Source organism: Astatotilapia calliptera, chromosome 3 (assembly GCF_900246225.1).
Source record: "Astatotilapia calliptera chromosome 3, fAstCal1.2, whole genome shotgun sequence".
Classification (NCBI taxonomy): Eukaryota; Metazoa; Chordata; class Actinopteri; order Cichliformes; family Cichlidae; genus Astatotilapia; species Astatotilapia calliptera.
In genome coordinates this window covers 41,158,905-41,185,538 of record NC_039304.1, presented here as the reverse complement: position 1 = coordinate 41,185,538, position 26,634 = coordinate 41,158,905, and the positions used below count along the sequence as shown (strand labels likewise).

Below are 26,634 nucleotides of genomic sequence, written 5' to 3'. Positions count from 1 at the left end.
CCGTGGGAGAGCCCTCAGCTCATCAGCCCAATTGCTCTTGGTACAGCCTAGATCTCAGCTTAAGACCAGAGGCGACCGTGCATTTGCCCTGGTTGCACCTAACCCTGGAACAACCTTCCATTGCTATTCACGCATCTGACTCCATCCAATCATTTAAATCACGATTAAAAACTCACTTATTTAAACTTTCTTTCCCGGTTAGTTAACTCCTGTATTTTATACAAAATAAAAAAATTTTCTTTCTATATATCTTCTTCTAATTCAAACCTGTGTGTTTTTAGCAAGTTTGATTTGATATTCACTTTTATTCTTGTGTAATTAGTGCCATTGACCTGTTAGCATATTCAGTACTTTGTTAATGATCTTATATTGTTAATGTTTTAACCTGCTGTTTTCTGGTGAAACACTTTGGTATACCGTTGGTTTTTAAATGTGCTATATAAATAAAGTTGTATTGTATTGTTTTGTATTTTTAGGTAAATAGCTTAATATAACTTTGTTGTTTGCAAAACTTGTGTATAGGTTTTTAACATTTACAATTTAGAATTGCATTTCAAATCATGAAAATGAATCATTAAACATGTTTGTGGTTGTTACTGTTAAAAATATAACTTTTTTTCTACTCCGATTTTACGTTTATTGTCTGATTTTAGATCACTTGTGTTAATACAGTATGTCAAAATGAAAGAATGACTGTAAATTCAGACATGTGAGATGGTGCTGAAAAGAATTATACCAAACACAACAAGGTTAACGGTTTTTTTAAGGTGTATATGCAGAGGTAAAATCAAAAGTCAAAAACAGCCAATTAAACCCTGGACCCCAGAGAGTTAAACATTTTTTAAAGTAACATAATAGTTACTTTTCCTAGTAATTAGTTACTTTCAGAATATTAGATGTAGTAACTCTGTTACTACCTCAGTTACTTTTTTGAAGAAGTACTTAGTAACTATACCTAATTACTTTTTCAAAGTAACTTGCTCAACACTGGTTTTGAGGAAAGGAAAACAATGTCATACCTGGATAAAACAAACAGGAGGTGAGATAAGGGCACAGGGAATGTTTCCAGCTCTTCCTCCTCTATCAGACATTCTCTCCATACCTGAGAGTGTCCAGTCTCCAGCCTGGATCCTTCAGTCCAGCCAAGAGCAGCTTCATTCCTAAGTCTCCTGGATGATTGTAACTCAGGTCCAGCTCTCTCAGATGGGAGGGGTTGGAGCTCAGAGCTGAGGCCAGAGAAGTACAGCCTTCCTCTGTAAGCAGACAGCCTGCAAGACTGCAGACACACAAAACAATTCATCTGAAAACACTTCACTGAAGGTCTGTCTTTGTTTTTCCCTTCTCAGATACAATGACTGTCATCTACTGAATGTGCAGAAGGTGTAGAAGAGTGGAGAAGAAAATCCATCCAAACAATCGCACAGATGCCTTTGAGCAGCACTTGGAAGGAAGGACTCCCTTTTACCAGAAGAAAACCTCCAAAACTGGAGGAGGGAGGGTTAACTCATCCCTCACTATACTTTTTAGAAAAAACAAAATTCTGATATCTAAACTTAAAAGTACATGTCTTTCTCCTTAATCCAAAGTAGAACGTGGTTCCACCGGGAGGGGTCTCATAGCTGAAGTAAGACAGCAGTAAAGTGTGCCATTGGGATAATATGGAACTATGAGAAATTAGGACATATGAAGAGAGAAGCTAAATGGGAGAAATATGCTCTCTCTATGTGGCTCCTTTTTAATACTGTCAGTGCAGCATATGTTATTAACTGAGGGCTTCTAACTGAGCTTATCTGACAACCTGAAAATAATGAATTACAATAAACGAGCCTAAAAGGAATAAGTGTATGGTTGAGTTTTTAAACACCATTATGACCCGGGATGTTTTAAAATTTAACAATATTTATCTTTAAAATGCACATTAAAGGCCATAATTTGGTCAAAAAAGAACTCCAAGAGTCTTTTCAGTGTTTTGAAAAGCTTTACAGACTGCAATTGTGAGTCTAATAATCCACCCCCCCAAACAGATTTTAGATAATGTCGGGTGAAAAAGACATAACTCTGACCACAGTGATTCCAGTGTACAGTGTGGACTCTGCAGTGCAGCAGAAAGAAGCTTCACTCCTGAATCCTCCAGGTTGTTGTCGCTCAGGTACAGCTGTCTCAGATTAGAGGATTGGAAGCTGAGAACTGAGGACAGAGCTTTGCAGCTTTTCTCTGAGAGATTAGAGGAATTCAGCCTGAAAAATAAAGAACACAAAGACATTATATTGATAGTGATATAAGAAGTTAATAGATTTTGAAATTGTTGAATTTGTCTGAAATTGTTGCCTTATTATTTTAAAAACAGAAATGTGGCAGTTTATTTTGACTAAAAAACATTAGAAATACTAAGATACAATGACAAACGAATGAAATTTACCTTTATTAACTAAAATGCTTAATTGGTTAAATGTGTAATTGGATAAAAAATAAAATATCCTTTGATCTGACCTGAGTGATTCCAGTGTACAATGTGGATTTTGCACTGCTGCACCCAGAAGCTTGACTCCTGAATCCTGTAGATTGTTGTTACTCAGATCAAGCTCTCTCAGATTACAGAATTGGGAACTGAGGACTGAGGACAGAACTTCACAGCTTTTCTCTGAGAGATTACAAATATTCAGCCTGAAAGATAAAGAACACAAATGCAAAAAAAAAAAAAAAACACACCAAAAAAACCATTGGCTTTATAGTGTACCGCATTTTTAATGTTTCAGGACTGAATGAAATTCTTGTCTTATTTTATACACAGAAATGTGGCAGTTTACAGTGACTAAGAAATGTTAAAAATACTAAGATACAGCAACAATTGAAATTTACCAACCTGAGAGTTTCCAGTATGCAATGTGGATTCTGCAGTGGAGCACACAGAAGCTTCAATCCCATATCCTGCAGATTGTTGTTACTCAGATCCAGCTCTCTCAGATTAGAGGACTGGGCGCTGAGAACTAAGGACAGAGATTCGCAGCTTCTCTTAGAGAGGAAACAGCCATTCAGTCTGAAAACCAAACAAAAAAAGTATGTGTTTAAATATAAACACTTTTAATGTTCATATGAATTTTACATTCAATGTTCAAATCATAATTATACCTCTAAATGGAAAATAGTGAGCAACTGGTATATACAGGACTGGTGGTCACGATTCTAACCTCTTTCTAAGCTCTTCTCTGAGCCCTTGGCATTTCTCCAGCTTCTCGTGTTCCTTCTTCCTGATATTGCTGTCATTCGGAACCGCTACATCAGGGGTGTCAAACTCAAATACACAGTGGGCCAAAATTCAAAACTGGAACAAAGTCGCGGGCTAACGTTAATAGTTAATAGTTAATAGTTATTGAAATATATATTTATTCCTCCAAATATAAGAATGAATCTTTTCTTATGGACTCAAAAACGTTTTGCTGAAAAACTGAATATGGAACAAGCAAAGCTTAATACTAAACAATATATACAGTGGGGCAAAAAAGTATTTAGTCAGCCACCGATTGTGCAAGTTCCCCCACTTAAAATGATGACAGAGCTCAGTAATTTGCACCAGAGGTACACTTCAACTGTGAGAGACAGAATGTGAAAACAAAATCCATGAATTCACATGGTAGGATTTGTAAAGAATTTATTCGTAAATCAGGGTGGAAAATAAGTATTTGGTCACCTCAAACAAGGAAAATCTCTGGCTCTCACAGACCTGTAACGTCTTCTGTAAGAAGCTTTTCTGTCCCCCACTCGTTACCTGTATGAATGGCACCTGTTTGAACTCATCATCTGTATAAAAGACACCTGTCCACAGCCTCAAACAGTCAGACTCCAAACTCCGCCATGGCCAAGACCAAAGAGTTTCGAAGGACACCAGGAAAAGTATTGTAGACCTGCACCAGACTGGGAAGAGTGAATCTACAATAGGCAAGCAGCTTGGTGTGAAAAAATCAACTGTGGGAGCAATCATCAGAAAATGGAAGACATACAAGACCACTGATAATCTCCCTCGATCTGGGGCTCCACGCAAGATCTCATCCCGTGGGGTCAAAATGATCATGAGAACGGTGAGCAAAGATCCCAGAACCACACGGGGGGACCTGGTGAATGACCTGCAGAGAGCTGGGACCAAAGTAACAAAGGTCACCATCAGTAACACACTACGGCAGGGAATCAAATCCCGCAGTGCCAGACGTGTTCCGCTGCTGAAGCCAGTGCATGTCCAGGCCCGTCTGAAGTTTGCCAGAGAGCACATGGATGATACAGCAGAGGATTGGGAGAATGTCATGTGGTCAGATGTTACCAAAGTAGAACTTTTTGGAATAAACTCAACTCGTCGTGTTTGGAGGAAGAAGAATACTGAGTTGCATCCCAAGAACACCATACCTACTGTGAAGCATGGGGGTGGAAACATCATGCTATGGGGCTGTTTTTCTGCCAAGGGGACAGGACGACTGATCCGTGTTAAGGACAGAATGAATGGGGCCATGTATCGTGAGATTTTGAGCCAAAACCTCCTTCCATCAGTGAGAACTTTGAAGATGAAACGAGGCTGGGTCTTCCAACATGACAATGATCCAAAACACACCGCCCGGGCAACAAAGGAGTGGCTCCGTAAGAAGCATTTGAAAGTCCTGGAGTGGCCTAGCCAGTCTCCAGACCTCAACCCCATAAAAAATCTGTGGCGGGAGTTGAAAGTCCGTGTTGCTCGGCGACAGCCCCAAAACATCACTGCTCTCGAGAAGATCTGCATGGAGGAATGGGCCAAAATACCAGCTACTGTGTGTGCAAACCTGGTAAAGACCTATAGTAAACGTTTGACCTCTGTTATTGCCAACAAAGGTTATGTTACAAAGTACTGAGTTGTATTTTTGTTATTGACCAAATACTTATTTTCCACCCTGATTTACGAATAAATTCTTTACAAATCCTACCATGTGGATTCATGGATTTTTTTTTCACATTCTGTCTCTCACAGTTGAAGTGTACCTCTGGTGCAAATTACTGACCTCTGTCATCATTTTAGGAGGGGGAACTTGCACAATCGGTGGCTGACTAAATACTTTTTTGCCCCACTGTATATTAGCTGTACAATACCAGTAGGCCAGCTCTAATAGTAATTTGGTATGGTTTCGTGGGCCAAATGTAATTAGGCTGCGGGCCAAATTTGGCCCACGGGCCAGAGTTTGACACCTATGCGCTACATCGATCACTACGGCCGTCTTCTTCTGTTTGTCTACCACCACTATGTCCGGTTGGTTAGCCACCACCATTTTGTCCGTCTGTATCTGGAAGTCCCACAGGATCTTAGCTCGGTCATTCTCCACCACCCTTGGGGGCATCTCCCATTTTGACCTCGGGACTTCCAGGTTATACTCGGCAAAGATGTTCCTGTACACTATGCCGGCCACCTGGTTATGGCGTTCCATGTATGCCTTGCCTGCTAGCATCTTGCACCCTGCTGTTATGTGCTGGATTGTCTCTGGGGCATCTTTACACAGCCTGCACCTGGGGTCTTGCCTGGTGTGATAGACCCCAGCCTCTATGGATCTTGTACTCAGAGCTTGTTCTTGTGCTGCCATGATTAGTGCCTCTGTGCTGTCTTTCAGTCCAGCTTTGTCCAGCCACTGGTAGGATTTCTGGATATCAGCCACCTCCTCTATCTGCCGGTGGTACATACTGTGCAGGGGCCTGTCCTTCCATAATGGTTCCTCGTCTCTCTCCTCTTTCTTGGGATTCTGCTGCCTGAGGTATTCACTGAGCACTCGGTCAGTTGGGGCCATCTTCCCAATGTATTCATGGATGTTCGTTGTCTCATCCTGGACTGTGGTGCTGACACTCACCAGTCCCCGGCCCCCTTCCTTCCTTCCACTTAGCGTACAGCCTCAGGGTGCTGGACTTGGGGTGAAACCCTCCATGCATGGTAAGGAGCTTTCTTGTCTTTATGTCAGTGGCTTCTATCTCCTCCTTTGGCCAGCCTATTACCCCAGCAGGGTACCTGATCACGGGCAGGGCGTACGTGTTGATGGCCCGGATCTTGTTCTTACCATTCAGCTGACTCCTCAGGACTTGCCTGACCCTCTGCAGGTACTTGGTGGTTGCAGCCTTTCTAGCGGCCTCTTCATGGTTCCCATTTGCCTGTGGGATCCCCAGGTACTTATAACTGTCCTCTATGTCTGCAATGTTGCCTTCTAGTAGTTCAATCCCCTCAGTTCTGACTACCTTCCCTCTTTTTGTTACCATCCGACTACACTTCTCCAGTCCGAACGACATTCCAATGTCATTGCTGTATAGCCTGGTAGTGTGGATCAGTGAATCGATGTCTCGTTCACTCTTGGCATACAGCTTGATGTCATCCATGTACAGGAGGTGGCTGATAACTGCTCCGTTCTGTAGTCGGTATCCGTAGCCAGTCTTGTTAATGATCTCACTGAGGGGGTTCAGGCCTATGCAGAACAGCAGTGGGGACAGAGCATCTCCTTGGTAGATCCCGCACTTGATGGTGACTTGTGCTATGGGCTTGGAGTTGGCCTCTAGTGTTGTACGCCACATCCCCATTGAGTTCCTGATGAAGGCTCTTAGGGTCCCATTGATCTTGTACAATTCTAGGCATTCCAGTATCCAGCTGTGGGGCATTGAGTCATAGGCCTTCTTGTAATCAATCCAGGCAGTGCACAGGTTGGTCAGTCTGGTCTTGCAGTCTCGGCTGACTGTTCTGTCTACCAGTAGCTGGTGTTTTGCGCCTCTGGTATTTTTGCCAATTCCTTTCTGTGTCCCGCTCATGTATTGACCCATGTGCCTGTTCATCTTAGCCGATATGATGCCTGACAGGAGCTTCCATGTAGTACTGAGGCAGGTTATTGGTCGGTAGTTGGAGGGGACCGGTCCCTTCTTGGGGTCCTTGGGGATCAGGACCGTCCGACCTTCGGTTAGCCATTCCGGGTGTCTCTCGTTAACTAGCAGCTGGTTCATTTGTGCTGCCAGACGCTTGTGGAGTGCAGTCAGCTTCTTTAGCCAGTAGGCGTGAACCATGTCGGGCCCTGGTGCTGTCCAACTCTTCATACTGGAGACCCTTTCTATCTGCCACTGTGATGGTTACTGGACCCTGTTCAGGGAGGTCGCTGTGGTCTGCCCTCAGATCCACTAGCCACTGAGCATTGCCGTTGTGGGTTGCGTCCTTCTCCCATATGCTCTTCCAGTATTGCTCTGTCTCCAGCCTTGGTGGTGCTGTTCTCTTATTATTATTATTATTGTTCCCTTGCCACTGAGAGTACACCTTTGCTGGTTCTGTGGAGAACAGCTGGTTTATTCTCCTGCCTTCTGTCTCTCTGGTGTACCTCCTCAAGCGGCTGGCCAAGGCTGTGAGTCTTTGCTTGGCAGTTTCCAAGGCCTCAGGTATGGACAGCTTGCTGTATTTCTTATGCACCTTCTTTGTCGCACCTTTCTGCAACTCCGTTAGTTGGCTAACCTCCCTCCGTGCTACTTTGATCTCTATATCATCCTGAATAGGATGACGGACCTATGGATATATATATATATATACATACATACATACATACAAACAACTAAAAGGAAATTCTCAATCTCTCCTTGTTGTATAGCTTAGCTTTTCAAACAGTTTTAACAGTTACTTTAGTCTGACAAAAGCTGAATGACGAATTAGCGCTTCCAGTCAGAGACTGAGGCTACGTCCACACGTACACGGGTATTTTTGAAAACGGAGATTTTCCGTTTTCGTTTTAAAAAATAATCCCGTCCACACATAAAGGGAGCAATGAAGGAAAACGCTGCTATGAACATGCCAAAGCAGCAGGTGGCGCTAGATTCCTAACTGTGCAGAAATGTTGGCCAATCAGAAGTCTAGAAGCCTCGGTGGGAAAAAGTAAACAAAGCTGGGGCATAGAAGCAGAACCGAGTCATATGTGTGGACGGACAGTAACTGTGTGTGTGTGTGTGTATATGTAAGCATTTAAACACTGCAGAGAGTAGAATTAACAGTATTGTAGAAATTCATTTCACCAAAACAATAACGTTGCGCACAGTGTGACGTCAAAAAATGCGCACACCTTTGACACTGCGTTTTCTCCGTTTTTCTAGTCCACACGTAAATGCAAAAACGGAGTTTTCAAAAATCTCCGTTTTCAGTGACCAAAAACACCGTTTACGTGTGGACGAAAGGTGCAAACGCATAGAAAAATCTGCGTTTTCAAAAATAACGGGTACGTGTGGACGTAGCGCATGCACCAGTTTATTGTATTTCCAGACTTGCTTTCGGCACAATTTACAGTGCACGCTACTCTGTTTTTTGTCAGACTTGAAATAGCCGAAATACCTTCACACTACGGAACTTCTATGGCTCTTCTGTTCGACAATCTCTCCGGCATTGGAACCATCATCTGTTTTCTCTTCGGTCACGCTCGGTTGATTTTTCTAGTCCGCACACTCATTTCCTCCATGGTGGCCGGCTGCTTCCCAAACAAATACACATGTGCGGCTTGGCACTTGTGCTGTACGTAACAAGTCACGTGACGTGACGCTGCGGCTGTGATTGGTTCGGCTCTGCGCTACGTAATTTGGATTGGCAGTTCTTTTTTTTCTTTTTTTTTTTTAAGAGGACAAGAGCGGCGAGGTCTATCGCGATAGTTACATTTTTCTATCGAGAAAAAGTTATATCGCGATACATATCGTTATCGTTCTATCGCCCAGTTCTCATTCATTCATACATTCATACATTCATACATACATACATACACACACAATGTCATAACCAATTGGCCGGCATAGTATACAGAAACATCTGTGTCGAATATGGCCTCGAAGTCCCAAGGTCAAAGAGGTCAAAATGGGAGACGCCCCCAAGGGTGGTGGAGAATGACATCATGGAAAGCTGATCAGGCATGGACAACATTGGTGTCAAACCAAAACAATGTGGATGTCAATAAAACCAGCAACCTGAAAAATGTATGGGTCCCGGTCTGTTCACAAGCACAATCAAAAAAAATTTGCATAAAACTATGATCACATATTTACTTACAGAGCCTTCTTGGAGGCTTTGACCACTGGCAGCAGCCTCAGAAGAGCCTCCTCTGAAGCAGAGTATTTCTTCAGGTCAAACACATCCAGATCTTTTTCTGATGACAGTAAGATGAAGACCAGAGCTGACCACTGAGCAGGAGACAGTTTATCTGTGGAGAGATTTCCTGATCTCAGGGACTGTTGGATATCCTCCACTAGAGAACGATCATTCAGTTCATTCAGACAGTGGAACAGATTGATGCTTTTCTCTGCGGACAGATTCTCATTGAGCTTCTTTTTGATGTACTGGACTGTTTCCTGATTGGTCTGTGAGCTACTTCCTGTCTGTGTCAGCAGACCTCGTAGGAGAGTATGATTGGTCTGCAGTGAAAGACCCAGGAGGAAGCGGAGGAACAAGTCCAGGTGTCCATTTGGACTCTGCAAGGCCTTGTTCACAGCACTCTGGTAGAAGTGTGTCTCTGCAGATTCTCCTTTTTCAGACTTCTGGGAAATCATTTGTTGTTGTTTAAGCAGATTGACTCCAGAGTTGATGAAGGTCAGATGGACATGAAGAGCAGCCAGAAACTCCTGAACACTCAGATGGATGAAGCAGAACACCTTGTCCTGGTACAGTCCTCTCTCCTCTTTAAAGATCTGTGTGAACACTCCTGAGTACACTGAGGCTGCTCTGATATCGATGCCACACTCTGTCAGGTCTGATTCATAGAAGATCAGGTTTCCTTTCTGCAGCTGATCAAAAGCCAGTTTTCCCAGAGATTCAATCATCTTCCTGCTCTCTGGACTCCAGTGTGGATCTGTCTCAGCTCCTCCATCATACTTGACCGTCCTCACTTTGGCCTGAACCACCAGGAAGTGGATGTACATCTCAGTCAGAGTCTTGGGCAGCTCTCCTCTCTCTCTGGTTTTCAGAACATCCTCCAGAACTGTAGCAGTGATCCAGCAGAAGACTGGGATGTGGCACATGATGTGGAGGCTCCGTGATGTCTTGATGTGGGAGATGATCCTGCTGGCCTGATCTTCATCTCTGAACCTCTTCCTGAAGTACTGCTCCTTCTGTGGGTCAGTAAATCCTCTGATCTCTGTCACCATCTCAACACATTCAGATGGGATCTGATTGGCTGCTGCAGGTCGTGTGGTTATCCAGAGGCGAGCAGAGGGAAGCAGTTTCCCCCTGATGAGGTTTATCAGCAGCACATCCACTGAGGTGGACTTTCTAGGGTCAGTTACGATTATAGTTTTGTGGAAGTCCAGAGGAAGTCGACACTCATCCAGACCATCAAAGATGAACACAACCTGGAAGTCTTCAAAGCTGCAGATTCCTGCTTCTTTGGTTTCAGTAAAGAAGCGATGAACAAGTCCCACCAAGCTGAACTTTTCCTCTTTCAGCACATTCAGCTCTCTGAAAGTGAATGGAAATATGAACTGGATGTGCTGGTTGGCTTTGTCTTCAGCCCAGTCCAGGGTGTATTTCTGTGTTAAGACTGTTTTCCCAATGCCAGCCACTCCCTTTGTCAGCACTGTTCTGATTGGTTCATCTCTTCCAGGTGAGGCTTTAAAGATGTCCTCTTGTCTGATTGTTGTTTCTGGTCTGTCTGGTTTCCTGGATGCTGTTTCAATCTGTCTGACCTCATGTTCATCATTGACCTCTGCAGTCCCTCCCTCTGTGATGTAGAGCTCTGTGTAGATCTGATTCAGGAGGGTTGGGTTTCCTGCTTTAGCGATCCCCTCAAACACACACTGGAACTTCTTCTTTAGTGCAGATTTAAGGGTACGATGACAAACGGCAGCAGAAAGTTCTAAATAACAATAATAAAAATAGAACATCAACAAATCAGTTCATGTTTAACAAAAATGTTTGTGACAATTCCAGTTCTGCTAAGCAATTATTGACTACATGTTGGTCCATCTCTTGAGACATTAGCATAATTGTTCCCTTTATCCAGCAGCTCAAATCTTTGCAGAAATGCTCTTACTACTCTGCAGATGGTCAGCCAGCTCCTCCTGCTTCATTCTCCTCAGGAAGTTAAGTGTGATCTTCTCAAATGCCTCTCTGTTGTTCTTCCTCTGCTCATCATCCTCTGTCTGACTCTGTAACCATTCTGGGTAATCTGGACTCAGAACCTTCTGGATCTTCTTCAGCTCGTTCTTCACAAAAGTGATGATGTTGTTCTCCAGCAGCTGGAACAGAATACATTATGAATGAGCCAATCAGACTGAAATCATGGAGCCAAACATCAGATCCATATTGGGCACACTGACAATCCACTGGTCTACAAAGAGCAGCATGGAGATGACTGTGAACAGAATAGATGTAAAAGTAGTTGTTGTACATGTACAGACCATAAATATGGAGTCCATGTGTGTTTGATGCTGCTGGGCAGACTGACCACTGTGAACCTCTGAGCTCCGCTGGTCCACTCTGTGGAGGAATCATGAAGAATTAGTTCAAGCACAGGATAAAGATCCAGGAGTTTTCTGGTAAGGACCAGTGTTCAAAAACCTGCAGAAACTTAGAGTTTAGAGCTTGACAAACTGTATTCAGATGAAGATACGTTTAGTTTCTTTCTTTTCAACTTAAGTCTCTCCTTAAATCCATGTAATCTTTTACAGTTTGCTCACCATTCATGTACACAAAGACAGAGCAACTACCAGGGGAGTGTATTTAATCCAGTTTTCTACTGATAAACATATAGTCCACGCTACGCCCTAGAACAGGGGTCAGCAACCCGCGGCTCTTTAATCTTTATTTTGCGGCTTCGGGTGATTTGGGAAAATAAATTAGAAGTATTTAGCTTAAGTGCATTTTATTTGTGTTTAGTTCTTTTTTTTTAAAAAAAACTTGTACTTCTAAATTGGAAGATTATTGTGTTTTTGAAATATAAAAATAAAATTATATCTTATTATTTTTTCATCGCTCAAAATAAGCGTCACACTCGCGGAAGCCGGTGTACCCGCCGAGACGCCGTGCATTTATCGAGACTTTCAACCCCAGGCAGGCCAATTATGGATCTTCAGATCCACATTATGTCGGCAGCTGTTCTCCACCGTGAACTATGTTAAAAACAAACACCGCTCACACCCCACAGATGACAGCTCACGGTCCTGCGTAAAGATGAAAGCCCCGATTTGCAGACAGGACCAGAAGATGAGGTTCGGGACCAGAAGTCTCATTGTAAACATATCACGGCAGACCCGACGATGTTTGCATGGACGCGCTTTTCAGCATCTCTTTATTGACCGCTTTTCACACACGGTTGCTGTACGCACACGGCCGGCTGTAGCTTCTCAGCTCACAGCCCGACAACACAACAGCAGAGAGAGCACAGACTTTAAGGCGGCGAGGCGTGATTGCGGGTGTCGCTCAGGTGCGTCCGACTCCCAGCGGCACTGCAGACCACGCCCCGTCAAACACATTAACCAGGTAAAATATATATTTAGGCAGAATTTTGCAAATATCTATTTTTTTTTAGTGGCATAGTGCATTTTTTCCAATTATTCTTTTTAAAAATTTAGGTCAAGGCTTTTGGAGCCTTGACCTGAAAAGGGTGGCGGATCACAACAGTTCTTGTTTGCTACATGGATCAATTTAGTTCAGCTGGGTGTCTTTCCTTTTGTTATATTTCTTTACGAGTTCAAAATGTGTTAATTATATAAATAAAATGTAATTTTCTCTGTAGCACTTCATGGATTTCATAAGCAGCACACCTTAGTTGCTCTGTGGATTCTTTTAAAAAGCAGTTAAAAACTTTTCTGTTCAAACAAGCCTTTTGTTGATCTACGTATTTTATGTTCTTTACATTATTTACATTTGATCTTTTAGATTGTGTATAATGTCTATTGATTGTATTGTTTATTTTAATATTTAAGTACAGCACTTTGTGACTGCCTGTCTGTGAAAAGCGCTTAATAAATAAACTTTACTTACTTACTTTAGTTGTTCACACAAAGCATAAAGGTAAAAAACAATATATACAGTGTTTTCTTCATTTTAGATTTCAAAAAGTATTTGCGGCTCCCAGTGTTTTCTTTTGTGTGGAAACCGGGTCCAAGTGGCTCTTTGGGTGTTAAAGGTTGCTGACCCCTGCCCTAGAAGTTACTAACAAATTTACTAAACCACCAATATATTAAATAAAACATTTGAAAAATATAGAAAACCTAAACTAAACATTTTTCTTCACCCAACATAAGAAAAAAAACTTTTGAATGCATGTTCCTTGTCAGTAATAATAGATTAACTTTATATCTGTGGCAATATTAACAAACTTTATTTTGTAATGGAGTCTTTCAGGAATCGAGGCCTCCCTCTCCCAGCTCTAAACTTGTGTAACTGCTGATCAATCCCACATCATTGAGTGAATCTGAGCTCAGTCCTTCACACAGAGCAGCTTCAGCTCTGGGTGTTGGTGAATTTTCACTTCAGGAACTTCTACAAAATTTCTGCTGTATTAGGGTTAGAGTTAGAGTTTGTTTGGTGCTTCTAAAACATGTTATTATTATGATTCTTCGATGTCCTTTGGGAGAATGACTTGTTTCTTTTGTGTCACTGTTTCACTTTCTCCTGAGAATCAGTCCACATACAGCTGTTTTGAATTGTTGGTGTAACTGTGAATTCATCGGTCCATTAATGATGGTGAGGCTTTCTGACCCAGAAACATCAAAACAGGCCAAAGCTCTATGGTGACCATGTTTCAAAGAAAGAATAAATAATAATAGTGTTTTTCTTTCTTTTCATTTAATTCTAATCTCTTGTCACGTGACTTAGCCACATGACATTTAGCTGTAGGCAGTGTTTTTGGAGTGCAGAACTTTATCCTTGCAGCGCTGCTATGAACACCACTGTTGTTCAGTGTTGTCCTGATGGAGTCTCATTAACAGCAGCCAGTATGATCCAGGCTTTAGCTGCTGGGTCTCTGTGTGACCTCTCAGACTGTTTAACAGATCAGACACAAAGAGAATCAGAGCAGCTCTGTTCTTTAAAGACAAATATGAACCCACTCAGGTCACACTTTCCCCACAGATATGAGCATCACTGTCCTCAAACAGCAAATGACCAAGTCGAACGTTTTGATCTTTTCTCTTTCATCGTTTTCTTTTTAATGAATCTTTGTAAAAATCTGAGGATCTTTCAGGTCATATTTATCCAGGAAAACACAAACATGTAAAGGAGTCATCACAGCTCTCTGACCTCGTTGCTCCAGGTTCACCACTGAAATTTGGATTGCTATCTTTGGACCGGTCACTCCTCACAGACGTACAGCTGGATCCTGCAGACTCTGCTCTGTCCTCCTCTCCCTCCATCATTATCTTCTTGTGGACTTCAGTCAGTCTGAGAGGTAAACCACAAACACTCAGTGAGTTCACATTAACAGAAGTAACTGAATTACAGTCGCTGACCTCTGACCTAGGGCTGGGCGATATGACCCAAAATTCATATCTCGATATTTTTTAGCTGGATGGCGATATAAGATATATATCTCGATATTTTTTTTAAGCCATAAAGTAAGAACAAAAAGAGTTCTTAGTCAAAGCTGTGTCCCAGATGTCACACAGGCACTTTTATTAACATACAGCACAGATGTACATGAAAAATTACTCAAAATTAAATTATGAGCATTCATTAAATAATAATGCTCCATAAATAAAAGAAAACAAGGTTGTTTTTGTGCTAAACAAAGAGCTCACAATTGTGCAGTCAAAATGTAAACTAAAAGACGCTGAGCGTAATAACAAAGACAGACAGATTTTACAGCTGCTCTGTTCCCAACTTGTACTGTGTGACTGATAGCCTGGAGTTTGAAATCCGCTTCATAACCACGTCTCTTACAGGTGCCATTTATGGTCCTTATACACACACAATACGGTAATATTACGTTGATGCACAGTACGTATCACTCCGCGAAGCTCCTCGGTAGCCGTAATGCGCCGACAATCTATCAAGCGGTGCAGCTCCGTAGCTTACCAAAGTTGTACTCAAACATTTTTGACAGATTGCTGAACGCCGTGTACCACATAAAATCGGTTCGCGGCCACCAAGCACAACCAGAATTCATACATAAGGCGCGCTATCAACTTTTGAGAGAATGAAAGGATTTTAGGGTTAGCGCTGTTAGCTCGTTAGCGCGGTTAGCTCGTTAGCATGTTTAGCTCGTTAGCACGTTGACGCCGTCCAGCCCCACGCATGGGGCGATGCGCAGTAACTCGTTAACGGAGATTTGCCGTGTCCGTCTTGTCGCTGCCTGCACGTGAAGCGATGGGGTAGGAGGGGGAGTTGTCTTCAGTGAAGGCGAGGCGGAGTAACGTTGCATAGAGACAAAAGTGGATGAAAGAGAGGCAAACTTGCGGCTCCACAACTATAATTATAACGTAACATAGACTATATCGATATAAAGGATATTGTCACATCTTATATCTCGTATAAAAATATATCGATATGTTTTAAAAACTCGATATATCGCCCAGCTCTACTCTGACCTGTCATATAACCTAGAAACCAGGTCACATGATCCACATCTGCTGACTCTGAAATTTAAGACCTTCCAATAGCAAAAGACATAAACTAAGATATGGACAGAATATTAGGAGCAGCTATTGGTATGATGCAGTCAGCTCACTGTAAACTCCAACCTCAGTGTGAAACGATGTCAAAGCTCTTTTGTGGCCACTCAGCCAATTTAGGATCACCGGATGTTTACACATGATGTCTGTGACTTGTTCTCAGACAATTAAATACCATCAGGACTGCAGCTGAAAGGGGAAAAAAGATCTCATGAAATATTTTATAACCAGATTCTCTTAATGATAAAGTTGTGAGACTGATCTTTCTTGCTGCCTCCAAAAATAATAACACAACAGCTTTCTTTACAGTCTGACTGTGTCAAACATTTATCACACATATTCATACAGAGCTTCTAACACTGAAAACTGCACAGAGCTTTCCTCTCACACCACCATTCACCTTCATTCTGTATTATGTGTTAATCTCTGCATATGCTTGTATCTCTTGGCTTCTTCTTTGGGTGGTACTGTCACTTGGTGTTCACTTTTTCTGTGGTAGAGTTCCAACACACGGTGGTGTTTTTGTGTATTTATCTGTATAGCAGTTTAATTTAAAACTTTTAGATAAGTTGTTATTTTGTCGTATAATCTTGAATGGTAAATGGCCTGTATTTATATAGCGCTTTACTAGTCCCTAAGGACCCCAAAGCGCTTTACACATCCAGTCATCCACCCATTCACACACACATTCACACACTGGTGATGGCAGCTACATTCTAGCCACAGCCACCCTGGGGCGCACTGACGAGGCTGCCGGACACTGGCACCACCGGGCCCTCTGACCACCACCAGTAGGCAACGGGTGAAGTGTCTTCACGTGCTTCATCTGAAGTGCACTCTTTGAACTCACTAATTCATATCCAAAGTATTCACTCAATGTGCCTAGCTTAGCTTAGCTCATAGCCAACTCGCTAGCATTGCCTCTTCACCTGCACTTTCCTGCTCATTCTATCAGATATTTAGTTACTCCTTGGCCTCCTGTAGAAGTAATGATACTTGTAACAAATGTAGGCTATTTGCTAGTCTGGAGGCCAGGATCACTGAATTGGAGACTCTGCTTCGCATACTTGAAAAACCCATAGCTAGCCAGGCCCCTGTAGCTGGTGCAGCCGAAGGTGGTGTAGGTCCCACTAGCTCTCCCCTAGCAGACTGTCCTGAGCAGCCAGGCAAACAGGATGGCTGGGTGACGGTGAGGAGGACAGTGTCACACAGTGGAAATTTGTGTTTTTATGTTTTATGTTGTTTTGGATCATACTGTGTATTGGTACATAGAGTATTGATTTTATTTGCATGGTTTTATTATGATATTTATATTGTATGTTTTAGTGTTGTCGCACAATATTCTTTTAATCCACTGTGGACAAGGCAAACAATAGTAGGCACCTGTGGAGGTGGGGGCATTCCCAAACTGACGTGTTAAAGGGGATGGTGAGCGCAGAGACAGGGGGATGAGACGCACGAGAAAGTGCTGCTTGATTGTTTGGTGCCACGAGTCATTCGGTGACGGACCGACCAGCGGAATCTGGCGATCCAGTCCCGAGGCCGTGTTCAGGTGTGGAGTGTGGCTGGAATGTGTGGTGACGCGCCGTCAGGAGGAGACAGGTCTGTGGCAGGAGCCTCCTCCTTGGTCTTCTGGCTGGCGTGATTTCCATCCCGGAAGAGGAATTCCTCTCCTGTTTCTTCCAGATAAGGAACATTTGGCTGAGTGTGGCTGCACTCTGGTATTACGGAATATTGTGGGGGGGATTTTAGCATGTGGGAAACATTGTAGTACCGTATTTTCACGACTATAAGGCACACATAAAAGTCTTAGATTTTCTTCAAAATGTACAGCGCGCCCTATAGTGCAGTGTGCCCTGTGTGTGTTGTTGTTGTAAGGCGGACGTAGTAGAGAACACCATGAGAACGCTAAAGGGAGAAGTGTGGGCGTTGATTGTATATAAAAGAACAGGTATGTGCGTTATGCAGAACATCGTTGTTTTAACAACCCTGAAAATGGCAAAGAGACACGCTTATGAAGTGCAGTTTAAACTGAAGGCCATCAGCAACGCGGAGGAACATGGAAATCGAGCAACCGCGAGAGAATTTAAGATTAATGAATCGATGGTTCGCAAGTGGAGGAAGCTGGAAAACGAGCTCCGACAGGTCAAGAACATGCAGCTGAGTTTCCGCGGACATAAGGCAAGGTGGCCCGAGTTGGAGGAAAGACTCGAGCAGTGGATCATCGAGCAAAGAACGAGTGGGAGAAGCGTTTCGACGGTCACCATTCGACTAAAAGCAGTAACGCTAGCAGAAGAAATGAAAATTGAACATTTCAAAGGAGGTCCGTCTTGGTGCTTTCGTTTCATGAAACGGTGCCATTTTTCCATCCGGACCAGGACTACGGTAGCGCAGCAACTTCCAGCGGATTATAATGACAAGCTGGCCATCTTCCGCTCCTACTGCAGCAAACACATTGCCGACAAACACATCCAGCCCAGATACACATCACTAACATGGACAAGGTGCCGCTCACTTTCGACATCCCGGTGAGTCACACTGTGGAGAAGAAGGGGACCAGCACGGTAGCGATCTGCACAACAGGGCACGAAAAGTTTTCTTTTACTGTTGTGCTTGGCTGCCATGCTAATGGACAGAAACTGCCGCCTATGATGATTTTTAAGAGAAAGACTTTGCCTAAAGAGAAGTTTCCAACAGGAATCATCATTAAGGCAAATGAAAATGGCTGGATGGATGAGGAAATGATGAAAGAGTGGCTGAGGGAGGTGCATGTAAGGAGACCAGGTGTTTTTTTTTTCACGCATCACCATCGCTGTTGGGCACGCATATAGTCACAGATCATCTCACAGTCGATGTGAAAAAACAAGTGAAACAAATTAACTGTGAGCTTGCTGTCATTCCGGGAGGCCTGACAAAGGAACTCCAACCGCTGGACATCGGTGTGAACCGCCCGTTCAAAGTAAGGCTGCGAGCGGCGTGGGAGTGATGGATGACCGATGGGGACCACAGTTTCACTAAGAGTGGAAGGCAGCAAGGGGCGAGTTACGCCACAATTTGCGAATGGATTGTAGATGCTTGGGCTAACATGTCTGCTGCCACTATTGTTCGAGCTTTCGCAAAAGCCGGCATCATTTCCGAGGAGCCGCACAGCAAAGAAAGTGACTCTGACAGAGAAGAAAGTGAACCTGGCATATTTGATGGAGATTTAGTGCAGCTGTTCAATTCAGAAACAGTGGATGAGGACTTCGATGGGTTTGATTGTTGACGATTACCGGTAAAATAAATGTGAATACCAAACTCAGTTTTGCTCCCGCTCTATTTTTTGTGTGTGTTGTTGTTGTAAGGCGGACGTAGTAGAGGACACCATGAGAACGTTAAAGGGGGAAGTGTGGGCGTAGATTGTATATAAAACCCGCGCCCTACAATCAGGTGCGCCTTATGTGTGAGTTAAATACAGTAATGTCACACATAACTGAGACTGCGCCTTTTAGTACGGTGCATCTTATGGTCGTGAAAATACGATATTAGTTTGGAGAGTGTATAATTATTTCTACCGGCAGGTGTTTTAGCGTATTGAGAACGTTCTTTTTATTGTATTGGGGTATTTTAAAATTGTATTTTTAATTCTGGTTTTACCTTTTTCCATGGAAATAAATGGTGTGTTTAAGGCCGATTTAGTCTCTGCGCCCTGAGCACTGACCCACTCACTCCCCTTCTTCCTGTATGTGAACGGACTTTGTGGTGAAGATTTGGATCCACCAGTTTTAGCGGCTAGAGAAGCATAGTCTTAAACAGAAGCCGCAGGTACACCACCAACCTGTTCATGTGTCTCACCGTTGTTCCCTACTCAGCGACACACCTGCCAGGGGTCAAACTCTGGTAATTGCCAATTCTGTTCTTAGACATGTTAAGCTTGAGACACAAGCAACAATAGTCAATTGTCTTCCAGGGGCCAGAGCAGGTGACATTGTGGGAAATGTAAAACTGCTGGCTAAGAGTAAACATAAATTCAGTAAAATCATAATTCACGTCGGCAGTAATGACACCCGGTTAAGTCAATTGGAGCTAACTAAAATCAATATGGGATGGGTGTGTAACTTTGCCAAAACAATGTCGGACTCTGTAGTTTTGCAATGAAACTTAATTAATCAAAGAAACAAAAACCAGCAAAAAATTGAAAAGTTGGGTCGGAGCATCCATCACTGGAGCCATCTTTGAACGCAGTACGTCAGTACTCTTGCTGCAGCATTTTGGATTAACTGAAGGCTTTTCAGTGAGTTTTTAGGACTTCCTGATAATAATGAATTACAGTCGTCCAGCCTGGAAGTAATAAATGCAGGAACTAGTTTTTCAGCATCACTCTGAGACAGGATATTTCTAATTTTAGAGATGTTGCGCAAATGGAAGAAAGCAGTCTTACATAGCTGCATTGAAGGACATGTCCTGGTCAAAAATGACTCCAAGGTTCCTCACAGTGTTACTGGAGGCCAAGGTAATGCCATCCAGAGTAAGAATCTGGTTAGATACCATATTTCTAAGATTTTCAGGGCCGAGTACAATCTCCACGCAACATTGCAGAGGCGTGAAAGCCAAGACAGCCCTACAACATCCAGAGCCTTCAGGAACTCGGGGCGGACCTCATCCACACCAACTCCTTGGTGGCTCTGCACAGTACAGGCTCTGACTATGCACAGTACAGGTAGAGCACTGCTTTCCACTCCTGAGTCGCCTGACTGTTTGCCAGAATCTCTTCGAGGCAGTCCGAAAGTCTTTTTCCATGGCCTCCCACACCTGAGTTTTGGCTTCAGCCACTGCCCGAGCTGCATCCCGTTTGGCCTGTCGGTACCTATCAGCTAGGCGTTCCCAGCACACCCTCACTACACGTTTAGGCGCGCCGGGTCTGTCCAGCGTCCTCCCCGGCCACCTGATCCAACTCACCACCAGGTGGTGATCAGTTGACAGCTCAGCCCCTCTCTTTACCTGAGTGTCCAGAACATATGGTCGCATGTCTGGTGATACGATTACAAAATCGATCTGTGATTTGCACAGAAGTCCAATAACAAAACACCACTCGGATTCAGATCAAGGAGGCCGTTCCTCCCAATCACGCCCCGCCAGGTCTCGCTGTCATTACCCACGTGAGCATTGAAGTCTCCCAGTAGGACAACAGAGTCTCTAGGCGGAGCACCTTCCAGCACCCCACCCAGGGACTCGAAAAAGGCTGGATACTCAGAGCTGCCGCTGGGCGCATAAGCGCAGATGGCAGTCAGGACCCGTTCCCCAACCCAAAGGCGCAGCGAACAAACCCTCTCATCCACCGGGAACAACCCCAACGTATAGGCAGCGAGCTGAGGGAATATTAGAATACCCACCCCAGCCCGCCGCCTCTCACCAGAGGCAACTCCAGACTGAGACAGAGTCCAGCCCCTCTCCAGGAGACTGGTTCCAGAGCCCAAGCCATGCGTTGAGGTAAGCCCGACTATATCTAGCTGGTACCTCTCAGCCTAACGCACCAACTCAGGCTCCTTCCCCACCAGAGATGTGACATTCCATGTTATTTATTTATCTGAATGAAGAAGCAGAAAGTTAGCGGCCATCCAGGTCTTTATGTCTTTAAGACATTCCTGCAGTTTAACTAATTGGTGTGTGTTATCTGGCTTCATGGATAGATAGAGCTGGGTGTCATCTACATAGCAGTGAAAATGTATACTATGTCTTCTAATGATACTGCCTAGGGGAAGCATGTATAATGTAAACAGAATTGGTCCTAGCACTGAATCCTGTGGAACACCATAACGTACCTTGGTGTGTGAAGAGGACTCTCCATTTACATGCACAAATTGGAGTCTATTAGATAGATATGATACAAACCACTGCAGCACAGTACCTGTAATAGCTAAAGCATGCTCTAATTGCGCTAATAGAATATTATGGTCAACAGTATCAAACGCTGCACTAGGGCTGCACGATTTTGCATAAAATGAGAATCACGATTTTTTTGGCTTAGAATTGAGATCACGATTCTCTCACGATTTTCTTTTCCAGTATAAATATTTATTGCACTTATTAACTGCAGATCAACTTCGTAACAGTTGAAACTGAACATAAAAACAATAAATAAACATAAAAACAACAAATGTCTCACGTTTTGTGGTTGCCGCAAAATGTTGTACTGCTTGAAATTCTGTCTCCACTGTTGCTCGACACTGCGTGTATAGAGCAGGTAGTGCAACAATAGAAAAATAGTTGCGGGACGGCACTGTGTAGCGTTTGTCTAGGGTGTTGATCATTTTCCTAAATCCCTCGTTTTGCACAGTGTTGATGGGAGCCATATCTTTGGTCAGGTGATAAGTGATAGCCTCTGTAATTTCTTTGTGCCTGCGGGAGTTGTATAGGGAAGCGCTGTATAAGGTTCCCGTTATTGATGTTTGGGTGGTTGACCGGGACGGATTTTCTCCTGTCACTTTCTCATCATCCCTGACGTGCTCTCCGTTGTTTTTTCCCTGCTAATTTTAGCATCACACGGCACAGCTTCTGTATCACGTGGTATAAGGCTCCGCCCTTGTCATTTGTTGAGCAGGAAGAGTGAGTGCTTGTTTTCATGCAGATTACGTCCCGGATAAAAATGCGGTACAATCGTCGTCTTTTTTTTTTTTTTTTTTTTTTAAATCGTTGTCATTTGGAAATGAGATCGCACATAAGTATGAATCGAGATCGCGATTTTCTAACGATTAATCGTGCAGCCCTACGCTGCACTGAGATCTAGAAGGACAAGCACAGAGATAAGTCCACTGTCAGAGGCCATAGGAAGATTCAATTCAATTCAATTTTATTTATATAGCGCTAAATCACAACAAAAGTCGCCTCAAGGCGCTTCATAGATACAGAGAAAAACCCAACAATCATATGACCTCCTATGAGCAAGCACTTTGGCGACAGTGGGAAGGAAAAACTCCCTTTTAACAGGAAGAAACCTCCGGCAGAACCAGGCTCAGGGAGGGGCGGCCATCTGCTGCGACCAGTCATTTGTAACCTACACTAAACTGTTTCTGTGCTATGATGAGCTCTGAAACCTGACTGAAACTCTTCAAATAAGCCATTCCTCTGCAGATGATTAGTTAGCTGTGTATATACATTTACTGTGATAAAACCGATTGCAGACGTCTTTGTTAACCATTACTGCAAATTTAAATACCGTTATCGCATTACAGATATGATCTATAAAGCCAACATCATTTTTTATACATGACTCAGACAGACAGCAATTTAAGGAGAATATGTAGCTCAACACTTCACTCCTGGTCCAGGCCTTAGAGGACACATTTTCTGCTATGCATGATGAACAACACTTCTCAGTGCTCACTGCAGTTTATTTCCAACAACATCAAGCAGTTAAATCAAAGAGTTCATGTTATTAACAGCTCACCTCTAGACTGGCTTCCGGCTTGAGTGAACGCTGGTGCGCCTGGCTGCCGCGCCTGGCTGCCGCGCCTGGCTGCCGCTACTCACTGGTACATTTTTCAATTATTTAGATTACTTGGATTCAGATTTGAATGAACAGGGACATTCACACTCAGGACCAGATCGATCTCTGCCAGGGATTGATTTGCAACGCTTGTCCTCAACATCTGTTATTTTCCGGCTCGGCTCATTTTCCTCCACATAATCGAAGATGTGGGTCAAGATGTTCCTGAGCTGGTCGGCACTATTCTGGATTCTCCTGACGCTCGTCTACCATCCTACAGCTGGACTGCTCCGCTATACAGCCGCTGAGCTCCTGCGCCTTCGCGGGCAGCTGTTGCTCCCGCCGGCGGCGGAGCTCCACTACCACCCGGGCATCACTTTCCAGCCTCGCCGGAGATACATCCATCGCGGGTCCCGCAGGATTTTCCATAACTCCAATGGAATTAAATCGTTCTGGTCTGCTACTCGCCGCCCTCGCAGGAACCCTGATCGGGCTGTCAACCATCGATCTCTAGCCCACCTGCCCAGGGCGCCCACGCGATTAGCAAAAAAGAAGATACTCCACTCAACTTCGGTCTTCTAAACATTCGTTCATTGACAAGTAAGGGACCTCTCATCCAAGACCTCCTATCTGACCGTAAGTTTGACTTTTTCTGCTTAACTGAAACCTGGCAAACACCTGATGATTTTTCTCAGCTAAACGAATCTGCTCCTCTGGGGTTTGTTTACTTTTCTAAACCCCACTGCTCAGGTCGTGGGGGTGGTCTCGCGATCCTTTTTCGCCAGCACTTGAAAGTCCTGCCAGTTAATGTTGATACCTTTAGTTCTCTAGAGGTCCTTGCATGTGAGCTGACTGGACCCATTCCCACCATCATAGCTACTGTATACCGCCCCCCAAACCTAACCCTGTCTTCCTCAGTGACTTTGCTAATCTACTAACCCATCTTTCATCTCTCTCCCCAAATGTGATCTTAGTGGGAGATTTCAACATTCACATGGACAATAATGACCTTCTGATCACCAGAGACTTTTCCTCCTGTCTTGAAGGCTCTGAATTTAAACAATTTATCGACTTTCCCACTCACTCTAAAGGACACACCCTGGACTTGGTTGATTCAGAAATCTATAAATACCACGTACTTCAGTATAAAGACTCCATCAGCAAGGCCAAACAAAGCTTCTACTCTGGTATTATCAGTTCTTATGAGGGTAATGCGAGGACTCTGTTTTCAGTTCTCAACGAACTAATTCAACCCCCCAACACTTTACCACCACACTTCTATTCCTCTGAAACCTGCAACTCCTTGATGCTGTTCTGGACAACGAAAATCAATAACATCCACCAGCAACTCAGATCAAATGTTGTGTCTAAGGCTACGTTCACACTGCAGGCGAAAGCGCATCAAATCCGATTTTTTTGACCCTATGCGACTCATATCCGATCATGGTGTGACAGTGTGAACGGCACAAATCCGATATTTTCAAATCCGATCTGGGTCACTTTCGTATGTGGTCCTGAATCCGATACATATCCGATGTTTTAGAAAGCGACTGCTGTGTGAATGGTCATGTCGCATTAAATCCGTCTTTTAATTCATTGACACAAGACAGACGCCAATTATCAGTGCCGGAGAAGACATCGTGAACGCTTCCTGGCCATCCGGTGAAACTGTTAGGAAGACAACGTTGGAGAAACGTGAACATTTTATTTGTACTGTATAATCTCCAGATTCTGACAGAAATCTGCAGCTATCCTTTGAAGCACCGCTCCTCTAAAACAGCAATAAGGATCAATATTAGGTTATCTGCATTATTATGTAAATAACAAAATAACTTAAAGCAAAAATTGGGAAACGTGAAGTCCGAAGTCTTTATATTAAGGGCCATCAGTCAAACATATTGTTTGCTCTGGGTCTAAACAGAGCCCGTTGCGCACGAGGGCCGCTTTGAGCGTTCACACTAGAGCGCGTTTGCTGTCGCATTTTATTTGTAGTGTGAACGAGCAGACAAAAACATCGGATTTGATCAAAAATTCGGAATTGAGCATCAAGACCTGCAGTGTGAACGCAGCCTAAGCCCTCTCCAGAACCTCTTCTCTTTTTTGAGCCGTTTTCCACTTTGTATCTTCCTGATTTATCCGATATTTCCGAGTTCATATGTAAATCAAAGCCTGCCACATGTCATCTTGACTCCATGCCCACGGGGCTTGTGAAATCCTGCCTCTCTTCTTTACTCCCACTCATCTCTGCTATCATTCACTCTTCTCTCACCACCGGTATCGTTCCCTCAGTCAAGACTGCTCTAGTCACTCCTATACTGAAAAAACCTTCTTTAGATCCTAACAACTTTAACAACCTCCGTCCGATTTCCAATCTACCCTTCATTTCTAAGATACTCAAAAAAGTGGTTGCAGCTCAACTTCATTTACACCTGGTTAATAATAATATCTATGAGAGATTTCAATCTGGTTTTTGCTCATGTCACAGTACAGAAACTGCTTTACTTAAAGTCACTAACAATCTTTAATCGGAGCTGACTCTGGTCTTCTCACCATTCTTGTCTTTTTAGATCTGAGCTCAGCCTTCGACACCATTTCTCACTCTGTACTTCTAAGCAGACTTTCCTCTCTCGGCATCTCTGACACACCCCTCGCCTGGTTTCAATCATATCTCCTCGACCGTTCCCAGTTTATTCAACTAAGATCATTCCGCTCTCGTCTATTCCCCGTCACCTCTGGTGTACCTCAAGGCTCAGTTTTAGGCCCTCTTCTCTTTATAATATACATCCTCCCTCTAGGTACCATTTTCTACAAATTTGATCTTCAGTTTCACTGTTTTACTGATGACACCCAGTTATATCTCTCTTGCAAACCTGATTCCTCCCTCCCACCTTCCTCCCTTTCAGAATGTCTATCCGAGTTAAAATCCTGCTCTACTTCTAATTTTCTAAAGCTCAATGAGGATAAAACTGAGATTCTCCTTATTGGCACCAAATCCAACCTTTTGAAGGCAAACCATTTCTCACTCACCATCGATAACGCCACAGTTTTCCCTTCTCCTCAGGTTAAGAGCCTTGGTGTCATCCTAGACAGTTCACTTTCCTATAAATCTCACATCAATAATCTCACCCGTTCTGCCTACTTCCATCTACGTAACATTAACAGATTGCTTACTTCTCTTTCCACCCAGTCTACGTCCATTCTTGTCCACAGTCTTGTTACCTCCCGTATTGACTACTGCAATTCTCTTTTGCATGGTCTCCCCCAAAAATCCCACCATAAGCTTCAACTGGTTCAGACCTTCGCTGCTCGCATTATCACCAGAACCCCCTTCTACCAGCACATCACCCCTGTTCTTCAGGAACTTCACTGGCTCCCTGTGAAATTCCGGATAATATTCAAACTTCTTCTGCTCAACTTCAAGGCCATTCATAACATTTCTGACCTGTTAACCACTACCTGTTCTGCCCGTTCACTTCGATCTTCTTCTTCTATCCAGCTTACTGTACCTTCCTTCTGCCTCCCCACCATGGGAAGCAGAGCTTTCAGCTGCTCTGCTCCCAGGCTGTGGA

General features: G+C 43.6%; 1 protein-coding gene across 1 annotated transcript in view; it reads right to left on the bottom strand.

Annotated features, from left to right (window-relative positions):
• LOC113019571 (NACHT, LRR and PYD domains-containing protein 12-like) overlaps positions 1–26,634 on the bottom strand; it is a 103,800-nt gene that overhangs the window by 6,341 nt on the left and 70,825 nt on the right. The window contains exons 11-15 of the mRNA XM_026163334.1: positions 13,880–13,909; positions 2,864–3,007; positions 2,491–2,664; positions 2,064–2,237; positions 1,103–1,276 (exon numbers count right to left, since the gene is read on the bottom strand). Coding sequence (XP_026019119.1) covers positions 1,103–1,276; positions 2,064–2,237; positions 2,491–2,664; positions 2,864–3,007; positions 13,880–13,909 — 696 coding nt within the window. The remainder of the gene's footprint in view (positions 1–1,102; positions 1,277–2,063; positions 2,238–2,490; positions 2,665–2,863; positions 3,008–13,879; positions 13,910–26,634) is intronic.